This window comes from Quercus suber, unplaced genomic scaffold (assembly GCF_002906115.3).
Source record: "Quercus suber isolate HL8 unplaced genomic scaffold, Cork oak 2.0 scaffold_303, whole genome shotgun sequence".
Taxonomy (NCBI): domain Eukaryota; kingdom Viridiplantae; phylum Streptophyta; class Magnoliopsida; order Fagales; family Fagaceae; genus Quercus; species Quercus suber.
In genome coordinates, this window is record NW_027069759.1 from 240540 (window position 1) to 254549 (window position 14010).

The 14010-nt window shown below is 34.2% G+C and overlaps 2 protein-coding genes across 2 annotated transcripts; both read left to right on the plus strand.

Annotated features, from left to right (window-relative positions):
* The first annotated feature begins 2686 nt into the window (after nt 1-2686).
* On the plus strand, nt 2687-6177 carry LOC111996205 (geraniol 8-hydroxylase). The gene is made up of 3 exons (XM_024028159.2): nt 2687-2896; nt 4202-5295; nt 5451-6177. The coding sequence occupies exons 2-3, from the start codon at nt 4402-4404 to the stop codon at nt 6054-6056; spliced, it is 1500 nt and encodes a 499-aa protein (XP_023883927.1). The 5' UTR covers nt 2687-2896; nt 4202-4401; the 3' UTR covers nt 6057-6177.
* Nucleotides 6178-8664: 2487 nt separating this feature from the next.
* Nucleotides 8665-12155, plus strand: LOC136061080 (geraniol 8-hydroxylase-like). The gene is made up of 3 exons (XM_065782467.1): nt 8665-8874; nt 10180-11273; nt 11429-12155. Exons 2-3 carry the CDS (start codon nt 10380-10382, stop codon nt 12032-12034), a joined length of 1500 nt encoding a protein of 499 aa, XP_065638539.1. The 5' UTR covers nt 8665-8874; nt 10180-10379; the 3' UTR covers nt 12035-12155.
* Nucleotides 12156-14010: the final 1855 nt, after the last annotated feature.

Genomic DNA, 14010 nt, shown 5'->3' on the forward strand with positions numbered 1-14010 from the left:
AAAAAAAAAAAAAAAAAAATGTAAATACAACATACTGTGTGATTCAGAAGATCAAACACAATAACATGTATATGAGTTCCGTGTTTAGGAGCTCTCATCTACCAAATGCGCATCCGTCCTGCTGTTGTCCAGTTCCTACGCTACGCCCCCTCTCCCTTTTTTCCTTTACAGAAGGTTATTTATTTTTTGCTGGAAGAATATGATTATATTCCTTTTGTTCTGTATCAAGGAGATCTCTGATTCTGTTGAATTCATTGCTGCTGGTACTTGTTGCAGCAAAACTACATTCACTCAAGAAAAGTAAAGAAAAGAAAAAAACTATTCATATGCGAAGTAAAATCGAATCTCGTGCTCACATGTGTTGTAATTGAGAATCTGAGATTAGAAATGTCACATTTGAAGTCAGCAATAAGAAGTAGGTCGGCATTTAAGTGGTGTTGACTTGACTGATGAGTGGGAAAGGTTGGTAGGGCACCATTAGTAAAATCCAATATTTAGCATTTGTCCTGTCCCCAGCTAAAATAAAACCATGCCGGCTCCAGCCTCCCTATACAAATCAGCAGAATATTTTTTTTTTTTGATGGGACAAATCAGCAGAATAATAAAAATTGAAAGAGAAAGCAACATTATTGTCCACCTCTTCCCTGGCACAACCACTGTACCAACACAGTTGGTATACCATTCAAATCGTAGAGGTCAATTTAATTCTGTAACGTTTGCTTATGGACAATTTAATTCTGTATCAGTTCGTATACCATTCAAATCGTAGAGGTCAATTTAATTCTGTAACGTTTGCTTATGGACAATGGCAACCACTTGTAGAGGATTGGTAATATGAAAAAAAGGAAAAAAAAAAAAAAAGAATAAGACTTTATTGCATGCATAAATATTTTATGCTCGAATAAGAAATTTAGAATTTAATCTCTGCTTACGCTAAAAATTATTTAGTATCTTGATTTAATAATAAAGAAATATTATTAGAAGATCGGGCGTTATAAGTTGACACCCTCTTTAAAAAAAATAAAAATAAAACTCTTACACACAGGGATGGAAGTAAGTTTTAAGCTGTATACTAATTCTGTATCTTTGCCTCAGCTGGACCATTATTCTGGTCCTCCGGACCATTGCAAGAAGAAGGAAGTCAATTCCCAAAAAGCGTCCTTTAGGACCAAAACCTTTTCCATTCATTGGAAACCTCTTGGAACTCGGTTTAAAAAAAAAAAAAAAAAAAAAACCTCACAAGTCTCTGTCCAAGCCTGCCATGACAAATGGGCCCTTAGTGAGCCTAAAACTAGGAGATATATTCACAGTAGTCATTTCTTCACCTAGCACGGCCAATGAACTCACTTGTCAATTCCTTCACGGATTCAACATTTTCTTGGCTATCGATTTCATTTGTGATAAGATGTACATAAGACAATCGTTACCACGAAACTGATGATTTGCTTCACCACAAATATTGCAGGATAAACCCTTTTTCTTTTCATTTTTTTTATATATTCTTTTTATACATTTTATAAACAATAGCTGGTCATAGATGATTGTAGACTTTATCACAACGCTAGTAAATCACATCATGGAGTAATAATTCCATGGGCACATAACATTTTAAAATAAAAATAAAAATAGAAACTCTTTTCATTTTAGCATAAGTGTATCACTAAAATAAATGCGGTTCCATTTATATCAAAAGAGAATGCATCTCATGCATCGAATATATGCATTTTCTCTCTCATAACATATGGATTTCATATGTTTGTGAGATCCATTATAATTATTGGAACCAGTAATCACACTTGACAAGCAAACTAGGATATAGGAGCCTTTTTGATCAAGAATCACTTTGCACCAAGTCAATCGCTAGAAAATGTTTCTCCCATAATGTTAAAAGTAAAAAAGCTAATTATTTGACAATGACAAACTTGGGGAATTCTAGGTTTTTGCACTTATTTTTTTTTAAAATCTAGCAATATGTCAATATTTTGAAACTATTTAAATCTGTGTTCCTGTTTTGAAACTCAATTTTCTTAAAATCGAGTTTCAATGTAAAACTCGATTGGTTTCAAATCGATTTATGCCAAATGAAACTTTAAAAAAAAAAAATTATGGAACTTGAGTTCATAGAGCTCGAGTTCCATAATTTTTTTTTATTTTTATTTTTAAAGTTTGATCGCCTATATTCGATTTTCTATAAATTGAATTTTATATTGAAACTCGATTTTGAGAAAATGAAATTTCAAAACAAAAACACAAACTTAAATAGTTTCAAAACAGAGATATATTGCTTGATTTTTATAAAGAATAAAGGCAAAAACCCTTTTTTTTCCCAAACTTGTTGAGGTTGAACAAAAGATGATAACACGTGGTAGAAAACAAAATTTTATTTCAAAATATTGACAATTTGATGGTACAACTTGACCTTTTACCCTTTTCCACCCATTCACACTTTGCTTAGACACACACGGCACTTTATTTTGCCTTTACCCTTGACCTTTTAAAAGACACACATCAACTCGTATAACTATACCTGCACACGTGCCCACACTAGCTGTTGACCTTCGTTTCTTCACTTCACACACTCGCTCACTTCACTTCCCCTTACACCGCTTCACACTTCACGTCATGGGCACCATCACTTCCACTTATACTTTTTTTTTTTTTAGAAGACTTCTATTTATACTTGATTAACAAACCGAATTTAAAATCTGTGGACCATTCTTTTTACTACCAGCAAGTATTTTCCTATCAAGCTTCCTGGCTCTTATTCCTTTTATCTCTATAGTTTTGGTTCTACAATCTTCTAGGTTCTTCCTTATTTTATCTCTCACCTCTGAACTCTCACCTCTCTGTCCCGACGCCGCCGCCGATCCACGCCTCCGACCCGACTCGCCTTCAGGTGAGTTGTCTTTGTCTTCTTCATCTACATGCTTGGGATTTTTGATTTGGGTATGTGTGTGTATCTATAAATATAGAATAAATAAATTTTAGATGCAATAATTTTTTTGCTGTTCTTGTTCAATGAAATTTTCTGTCATTTGATCTCAACAAACTTATCCATGCTTTGGTAAGTTGAATTGATGAATGGACAGAATAGAGCAGTAAATTCAGAGCATCCATTCATTTTCTGTCATTATTTTTATTTTTTTGCTTCATGCCTTATTTCAACGAGTTGTGAGTTACTCAGTTTTGATTCATATAATATTTGTTGTGAGTTGTGAGTTGAGGATTGGAATGTATTGGGAATTTTCTGTTTGCAGGAATTTATATTTTTGTTTTTAAATGTTAGTTTGGGAATTTTCTGTGTGCAGGGAAGGCTACAATTTTTTTTGTTTCTATTTTTGCTTCTTGCTGATTTTCTGTTTGTTGATTTTATTTTATTGATATGTGTATCACTGTTAGTGTGGAGTACCAGACTCAAAAATAAATTTGTTGTTTTCTTTATCAGGGATAAAGCTGCATGTCAAATTAAGTTAAATGTTAGTTTGGGAATTTTTTGTGCACAGGGAAGTTTACTTCTTTTTTTTATCTAATTTTATGGAGTCACGTAGAGACCTAACATTTTACACGGGTATCATGAATGAGAATATAAATATTGACTCACAACTTTTGGGAACATCTCAAAATACTCTTATGTCCGTTTCTAATTCTCCACCTTAAGTTGAAAATGCCTCTTCTACAAAAGGAAAACGGGACTCTAACTTTAGTGTAGAGGAAGATCAACTTCTAGTGGCAGCATGGCTCAATACTAGTGTTGATGCCATACACACTCCCCTACAGCACTAGGTCCTCACATTTCCCTATGCTTGATATTCAGGCTTTGTTGACATTAAAGCTTGGTTTAATTTTTCGAAGAACTCAAGTTTGAAGAGCTCGAGTTTTGTTTACAAGGGACTTATTTTTATGGCAAACACGATTTTTCCTCACTCGAGTTCCAAAAGAGTGATAGAGTGCTAAATACTTCTTAAACAGTGGTAAAACACTACATATTTGAGCAAAAAGTGGTAGGCAAATATGTAGTTAATATTTGTCTTGGCATGAATCACTAAAATAAATCCTATTGCATCTTTATGAAAGAAAATGGTCATACAAAGTCATAAAACATGTGCCTCACATTTTACTCTTAACTCTAAACACATAAAAGCTAGACATAAAAATGATTTTTAATTTTTCATATTTTGAAGAGGGGAAATAATTGTTGCAGGGACAACAACACAGTTCGTATACCATTCAAATTGTGGAGGTCAATTTAATTCCGTAATGTTTGCTCATGAACAATGGTGACCACTTGTTGAGGATTGGTAATAAGAAAAGAAAAAAAGTTTACTTTATCACAGGTACAAGAAAGCTTCTCGCCCACATTCCAGTTCCCTTTTTGGTTCTCTCTCTGAAACACACACAGAGATGGAAGTTTTAAGCTGTATACTGTATCTTTGCCTCAGCTTGACCATTATTCAAGCCCTCCATATCATTGCAAAAAGAAGCAAATCTATTCCCAAAAAGCTTCCTCCAGGACCAAAACCTTTTCCAATCATTGGAAACCTCTTGGAACTTGGTGACAAACCTCACAAGTCTCTGGCCAAGCTTGCCATGACAAATGGACCCTTGATGAGCCTAAAATTAGGCCAGATAACCACAGTAGTCATTTCTTCAGCTACCATGGCCAAAGAAGTCCTCCAAACACATGACCAACTCCTTTCCAACCGTTACATTCCAGATGCAATCCGAGCCCACAAACAGCATGAGTTTGGATTGCCTTGGATACCTGTTTCCTCACGTTGGAGAAACATTAGAAAAATATGTAACTCCCAATTATTCGCCCATAAGATACTCGATGCCAACCAAAACCTCCGGCACAAGAAAGTACAAGAGCTGCTTGCTGACGTCCATAAAAGCTGCCTAACCAATGATGCAGTCGATATTGGTAGAGCAGCTTTCAAAACTACGCTTAATTTATTGTCCAACACTATTTGCTCTGTGGATTTGGCAGACCCGAATTCTGATATGGCTAGAGAGTTCAAGGAACTTGTATGGAATATCATGGAAGAGGTCGGAAAACCAAACTTGGCAGACTATTTTCCAGTGCTTAGGAAGGTTGATCCCCAAGGCATACGTCGCCGGATGACAATTTACTTTGGGAATATGATAGAACTCTTTGATAGCTTGATCAACAAACGGTTGCTGACAAGAAAAGTACCCGATTCAGTCAGAAACATTGATATGTTAAATACCCTTCTTGACATTAGTGAAGAAAGCACAGGGGAGTTTGACAAAACTCAAATCGAACGTTTGTTCCTGGTGACAATTTTCTCTATATTCTTCTTCAATAATTTATATATTTATTCATTTAAGTACTTATTTTTTTGAATGAATTATTCATCTATGTAATTTTTATGAATCTGATTTATGGTCTAATATGTTGTCTCACTTTGGTTTAAATTTTTGTGGAATAGGACCTGTTTATTGCAGGTAATGATACAACTTCCGCTACATTAGAATGGACAATGGCAGAGCTGATTCACAACCCAGAGGTTCTATCAAAAGCCAAAGAAGAGCTCAATCAAATCATTGGCAAAGGAAACCCAGTAGAGGAATCTGATATTGCTCGTTTACCATACTTGCAAGCAATAGTCAAAGAAACCTTCCGGTTACACCCTACAGTTCCACTGTTACTTCCCCGTAAAGCTGAGGCAGATGTAGAAATTCAGGGCTTTACAGTCCCAAAGGGTGCACAAGTGCTTGTAAATGCATGGGCTATAGGCAGGGACTCCAGCATATGGGAAAACCCAAACTCATTTAAGCCAGAGAGGTTCATGGGGTCAGAAATTGATGTCAAGGGACGGAATTTTGAGCTTATTCCGTTTGGTGCTGGGAGGAGAATATGTCCTGGATTGCCTTTGGCGATACGAATGTTACACTTGATGCTGGGTTCGCTTATTCATACCTTTGATTGGAAACTTGAAGATGGCTTTAAGCCTGAGGATATGTCCATGGAAGATAAGTTTGGTTTAACCTTACAGATGGCTCAACCCCTGCGAGCTATTCCTGTCATGGTTTAACAAATAAACCTAGTTTGTTATGTTTGTATATTTTAATAAAAATATATAATTATTGTGTTCATAAGGTTGTTACAAAATTTATTGCCGTATTAAATAATAAAAGTTTTGTAACTTAATGACATTAAGTCTGAGTGGATACCGCTTATTTACTAAAAACCGATAACTTATTACTAAAAACACTTTAACAAAATAATTTTTAAATATGTGAATAGTACTGTGAGATCTAAAAATGCATGAATATGCGCATTTTGCTGAGTTTGGTGGTCTCATAAATAGTGCCATAAGACCAAAAAAAGCGAAACGCAGCTAAAAATAGAATTTCAGCTATCCAAACTCACACATTATTTGATCTCCTTTTACGAGAAGAATTATGATTTGAATATCTACTACCCCCCCCCAACATACTGTGTGATTCAGAAGATCAAACACAATAACATGTATATGAGTTCCGTGTTTAATTAGGAGCTCTCATCTACCAAATGGACATCCGTCCTGCTGTTGTCCAGTTCCTACGCTACGCCCCCTCTCCCTTTTTTCCTTTACAGAAGGTTATTTATTTTTTGCTGGAAGAATATGATTATATTCCTTTTGTTCTGTATCAAGGAGATCTCTGATTCTGTTGAATTCATTGCTGCTGGTACTTGTTGCAGCAAAACTACATTCACTCAAGAAAAGTAAAGAAAAGAAAAAAACTATTCATATGCGAAGTAAAATCGAATCTCGTGCTCATATGTGTTGTAATTGAGATTAGAAATGTCACATTTGAAGTCAGCAATAAGAAGTAGGTCGGCATTTAAGTGGTGTTGACTTGACTGATGAGTAGGAAAGGTTGGTAGGGCACCATTAGTAAAATCCTATATTTAGCATTTGTCCTGTCCCCAGCTAAAATAAAACCATGCCGGCTCCAGCCTCCCTATACAAATCAGCAGAATATTTTTTTTTTGTATGGGACAAATCAGCAAGATAATAAAAATTGAAAGAGAAAGCAACATTATTGTCCACCTCTTCCCTGGCACAACCACTGTACCAACACAGTTCGTATACCATTCAAATCGTAGAGGTCAATTTAATTCTGTAACGTTTGCTTATGGACAATGGCAACCACTTGTAGAGGATTGGTAATATGAAAAAAAAGAAAAAAAAAAAAGAATAAGACTTTATTCCATGCATAAAATATCTTAGGCTGAAATAAGAAATTTGAAATTTAATTTTTGTTTACGCTAAAAATTATTTGGTATTTTGATCTAATAATAAAGAAATATCATTAAAAGATCGGATGTTATATTGAAATCTTTTTTAAATAAATAAATAAATAAAAATCTTATCTCCCATAAGCCACAGGGAGGGTCCTTTTTCTTTTCTTTTTTTGATTCTCTCTTTCTCTCGGGAACACACAGGGATGGAAGTAAGTTTTAAGCTGTATACTAATTCTGTATCTTTGCCTCAGCTGGACCATTGCAAGAAGAAGGAAGTCAATTCCCAAAAAGCTTCCTCTAGGACCAAAACCTTTTCCATTCATTGGAAACCTCTTGGAACTCGGTGAAAAAAAAAAAAAAAAAAAAACATCACAAGTCTCTGTCCAAGCCTGCCATGGCAAATGGGCCCCTAGTGAGCCTAAAACTAGGAGATATATTCACAGTAGTCATTTCTTCAGCTAGCACGGCCAATGAACTCACTCTTGTCAATTCCTTCACGGATTCAACATTTTCTTGGCTATCGATTTCATTTGGCTAGGATATAGGAGCCTTTTTGATCAAGAATCACTTTGCACCAAGTCAATCGCTAGAAAATGTTTCTCCCATAATGTTAAAAGTAAAAAAGCTAATTATTTGACAATGACAAACTTGGGGAATTCTAAGTTTTTGCCCTTATTTTTTTTTAAAATCTAGCAATATGTCAATATTTTGAAACTATTTAAATCTGTGTTCCTGTTTTGAAACTCAATTTTCTTAAAATCGAGTTTCAATGTAAAACTCGATTGGTTTCAAATCGATTTATGCCAAATGAAACTTTAAAAAAAAAAAATTATGGAACTTGAGTTCATAGAGCTCGAGTTCCATAATTTATTTTTATTTTTATTTTTAAAGTTTGATCGCCTATATTCGATTTTCTATAAATTGAATTTTATATTGAAACTCGATTTTGAGAAAATGAAATTTCAAAACAAAAACACAAACTTAAATAGTTTCAAAACAGAGATATATTGCTTGATTTTTATAAAGAATAAAGGCAAAAACCCTTTTTTTTCCCAAACTTGTTGAGGTTGAACAAAAGATGATAACACGTGGTAGAAAGCAAAATTTTATTTCAAAATATTGACAATTTGACGGTACAACTTGACCTTTTACCCTTTTCCACCAATTCACACTTTGCTTAGACACACACAGCACTTTATTTTGCCTTTACCCTTGACCTTTTAAAAGACGCACATCAACTCGTATAACTATACCTGCACACGTGCCCACACTAGCTGTTGACCTTCGTTTCTTCACTTCACACACTCGCTCACTTCACTTCACCTTACACCGCTTCACACTTCACGTCATGGGCACCATCACTTCCACTTATACTTTTTTTTTTTTTAGAAGACTTCTATTTATACTTGATTAACAAACCGAATTTAAAATCTGTGGACCATTCTTTTTACTACCAGCAAGTATTTTCCTATCAAGCTTCCTGGCTCTTATTCCTTTTATCTCTATAGTTTTGGTTCTACAATCTTCTAGGTTCTTCCTTATTTTATCTCTCACCTCTGAACTCTCACCTCTCTGTCCCGACGCCGCCGCCGATCCACGCCTCCGACCCGACTCGCCTTCAGGTGAGTTGTCTTTGTCTTCTTCATCTACATGCTTGGGATTTTTGATTTGGGTATGTGTGTGTATCTATAAATATAGAATAAATAAATTTTAGATGCAATAATTTTTTTGCTGTTCTTGTTCAATGAAATTTTCTGTCATTTGATCTCAACAAACTTATCCATGCTTTGGTAAGTTGAATTGATGAATGGACAGAATAGAGCAGTAAATTCAGAGCATCCATTCATTTTCTGTCATTATTTTTATTTTTTTGCTTCATGCCTTATTTCAACGAGTTGTGAGTTACTCAGTTTTGATTCATATAATATTTGTTGTGAGTTGTGAGTTGAGGATTGGAATGTATTGGGAATTTTCTGTTTGCAGGAATTTATATTTTTGTTTTTAAATGTTAGTTTGGGAATTTTCTGTGTGCAGGGAAGGCTACAATTTTTTTTGTTTCTATTTTTGCTTCTTGCTGATTTTCTGTTTGTTGATTTTATTTTATTGATATGTGTATCACTGTTAGTGTGGAGTACCAGACTCAAAAATAAATTTGTTGTTTTCTTTATCAGGGATAAAGCTGCATGTCAAATTAAGTTAAATGTTAGTTTGGGAATTTTTTGTGCACAGGGAAGTTTACTTCTTTTTTTTATCTAATTTTATGGAGTCACGTAGAGACCTAACATTTTACACGGGTATCATGAATGAGAATATAAATATTGACTCACAACTTTTGGGAACATCTCAAAATACTCTTATGTCCGTTTCTAATTCTCCACCTTAAGTTGAAAATGCCTCTTCTACAAAAGGAAAACGGGACTCTAACTTTAGTGTAGAGGAAGATCAACTTCTAGTGGCAGCATGGCTCAATACTAGTGTTGATGCCATACACACTCCCCTACAGCACTAGGTCCTCACATTTCCCTATGCTTGATATTCAGGCTTTGTTGACATTAAAGCTTGGTTTAATTTTTCGAAGAACTCAAGTTTGAAGAGCTCGAGTTTTGTTTACAAGGGACTTATTTTTATGGCAAACACGATTTTTCCTCACTCGAGTTCCAAAAGAGTGATAGAGTGCTAAATACTTCTTAAACAGTGGTAAAACACTACATATTTGAGCAAAAAGTGGTAGGCAAATATGTAGTTAATATTTGTCTTGGCATGAATCACTAAAATAAATCCTATTGCATCTTTATGAAAGAAAATGGTCATACAAAGTCATAAAACATGTGCCTCACATTTTACTCTTAACTCTAAACACATAAAAGCTAGACATAAAAATGATTTTTAATTTTTCATATTTTGAAGAGGGGAAATAATTGTTGCAGGGACAACAACACAGTTCGTATACCATTCAAATTGTGGAGGTCAATTTAATTCCGTAATGTTTGCTCATGAACAATGGTGACCACTTGTTGAGGATTGGTAATAAGAAAAGAAAAAAAGTTTACTTTATCACAGGTACAAGAAAGCTTCTCGCCCACATTCCAGTTCCCTTTTTGGTTCTCTCTCTGAAACACACACAGAGATGGAAGTTTTAAGCTGTATACTGTATCTTTGCCTCAGCTTGACCATTATTCAAGCCCTCCATATCATTGCAAAAAGAAGCAAATCTATTCCCAAAAAGCTTCCTCCAGGACCAAAACCTTTTCCAATCATTGGAAACCTCTTGGAACTTGGTGACAAACCTCACAAGTCTCTGGCCAAGCTTGCCATGACAAATGGACCCTTGATGAGCCTAAAATTAGGCCAGATAACCACAGTAGTCATTTCTTCAGCTACCATGGCCAAAGAAGTCCTCCAAACACATGACCAACTCCTTTCCAACCGTTACATTCCAGATGCAATCCGAGCCCACAAACAGCATGAGTTTGGATTGCCTTGGATACCTGTTTCCTCACGTTGGAGAAACATTAGAAAAATATGTAACTCCCAATTATTCGCCCATAAGATACTCGATGCCAACCAAAACCTCCGGCACAAGAAAGTACAAGAGCTGCTTGCTGACGTCCATAAAAGCTGCCTAACCAATGATGCAGTCGATATTGGTAGAGCAGCTTTCAAAACTACGCTTAATTTATTGTCCAACACTATTTGCTCTGTGGATTTGGCAGACCCGAATTCTGATATGGCTAGAGAGTTCAAGGAACTTGTATGGAATATCATGGAAGAGGTCGGAAAACCAAACTTGGCAGACTATTTTCCAGTGCTTAGGAAGGTTGATCCCCAAGGCATACGTCGCCGGATGACAATTTACTTTGGGAATATGATAGAACTCTTTGATAGCTTGATCAACAAACGGTTGCTGACAAGAAAAGTACCCGATTCAGTCAGAAACATTGATATGTTAAATACCCTTCTTGACATTAGTGAAGAAAGCACAGGGGAGTTTGACAAAACTCAAATCGAACGTTTGTTCCTGGTGACAATTTTCTCTATATTCTTCTTCAATAATTTATATATTTATTCATTTAAGTACTTATTTTTTTGAATGAATTATTCATCTATGTAATTTTTATGAATCTGATTTATGGTCTAATATGTTGTCTCACTTTGGTTTAAATTTTTGTGGAATAGGACCTGTTTATTGCAGGTAATGATACAACTTCCGCTACATTAGAATGGACAATGGCAGAGCTGATTCACAACCCAGAGGTTCTATCAAAAGCCAAAGAAGAGCTCAATCAAATCATTGGCAAAGGAAACCCAGTAGAGGAATCTGATATTGCTCGTTTACCATACTTGCAAGCAATAGTCAAAGAAACCTTCCGGTTACACCCTACAGTTCCACTGTTACTTCCCCGTAAAGCTGAGGCAGATGTAGAAATTCAGGGCTTTACAGTCCCAAAGGGTGCACAAGTGCTTGTAAATGCATGGGCTATAGGCAGGGACTCCAGCATATGGGAAAACCCAAACTCATTTAAGCCAGAGAGGTTCATGGGGTCAGAAATTGATGTCAAGGGACGGAATTTTGAGCTTATTCCGTTTGGTGCTGGGAGGAGAATATGTCCTGGATTGCCTTTGGCGATACGAATGTTACACTTGATGCTGGGTTCGCTTATTCATACCTTTGATTGGAAACTTGAAGATGGCTTTAAGCCTGAGGATATGTCCATGGAAGATAAGTTTGGTTTAACCTTACAGATGGCTCAACCCCTGCGAGCTATTCCTGTCATGGTTTAACAAATAAACCTAGTTTGTTATGTTTGTATATTTTAATAAAAATATATAATTATTGTGTTCATAAGGTTGTTACAAAATTTATTGCCGTATTAAATAATAAAAGTTTTGTAACTTAATGACATTAAGTCTGAGTGGATACCGCTTATTTACTAAAAACCGATAACTTATTACTAAAAACACTTTAACAAAATAATTTTTAAATATGTGAATAGTACTGTGAGATCTAAAAATGCATGAATATGCGCATTTTGCTGAGTTTGGTGGTCTCATAAATAGTGCCATAAGACCAAAAAAAGCGAAACGCAGCTAAAAATAGAATTTCAGCTATCCAAACTCACACATTATTTGATCTCCTTTTACGAGAAGAATTATGATTTGAATATCTACTACCCCCCCCCCCCCCCCCACTTGTGACAATTATCAAACTAAAAAAGTTTTTTTTTTTTTTTTTCAATTAGTTCTTGGTATAGGTATGGATTAAATTTCAAATTTTTTATTCAACCATCAAAGATTTTACTAATTAAGCTAATTGAAATTCACAACTAAAAAGGGTTAATTATACTACTTTATCCACTCGTCGTTTGGATCAATTTAATGTTGACTACATGTGGTTTGTGTAAAATATTATTTTGATTCTTAAATTTTATTAATTTTTTTTTATCCCTAAACTTTAAAAAATAAAAAAACTATTCTTAAATTTTGTAAAGAGTTTTTTTTATAAATATTTTATAGACAAAAGTCAAGATTAAAAAGAATGTTTTTCAATAGTTTAGAGACGAAAAACAAACTTTTAGTAAAGTTTAAGAATAAAAGAAATATTTTCAATAATTTAGGGAAGAAAAACAAACTTTCGGAAAACTTTAAGAACCAAAATAGTATTTTACAAAAAAAAAAAAAAAAATTACAATCCATCAATATATATATATATATATATGAGATTCTGTCATGTGGCATACTCTATGAAGAGAATTGAAATACTTTTAAATTGTATCAAAGATAAGAACAAATTTAAAAATAGAGACTCTTTATTTCCTTTGATTCAATGTTTCAAGACTACTTTTTGTTACATTTTTTATTCATTGTTTTAAGACTACTTATTTTTTCATTTGGTTCAATGTTTCAAGATTTTTCTTCTTTCTCACACACAGAAAACTCTTTGCATTTTCATTTACCATTTCCACTTTTACTCCTTTATATACACATACCTATAACCCTTCATGTTATCCCATCTCTAATACACTCAAACAAAAAATGATGTCATTTACTTTCAACCTTTCAATGACACCTATGTAATTCCGACATTGTGGTACCACTATTTAATTCTAACTCGTATGAGTAGGCTATGACAAAGGAAGGGAGTTTGCATTTTTTATTCAGTGACGGTAGCTTACGATTTGATGTTGAAGTCAGACATTTTGGATGTTATAAATGTTGTAATTCATTTTTAGTCTTTGAGTATTTGAGATTTTGGTTTGGGAAAGTCATAAATGTATTTTGTTTTAGAAATAAAGAAAAAGAAACATTCTAATTGATTATTTATGAAGTTAACTATTTTTTTCCAAAAAAAATTTGTGTTAGAACTCATAATTTGTAGGTTTCTTTGTAGGTTTTTTTTTTTATTGCTATTTTTTGCAATATGAGCCATAGTAATAAAAATAAAAATTGATAATGATTTCAAATTATTTTCAATTTTTTTAAAGGGTACAGAAGCCCAAATAAAAACTATTAAATTTTGATAAATGGATGTTGTAAGGACCCAATTTGGTTCCTAAGCCCCCAAAAGGTAAAAGGATATAGGCTCAAAGAGCCCAATATAATGAATTTGTAGAGAGTATGTTAGAAATTAGGTTCCAATGAGTTGGGTAACAATTATAATGGGTCCAGATGGTAAGAAAGTAAAGATAGACTGGTTTAATTTAAAGAAAATCGTCATCGGTACTGTCCGAGGAGATCAGTTCTTATATATATATATATAT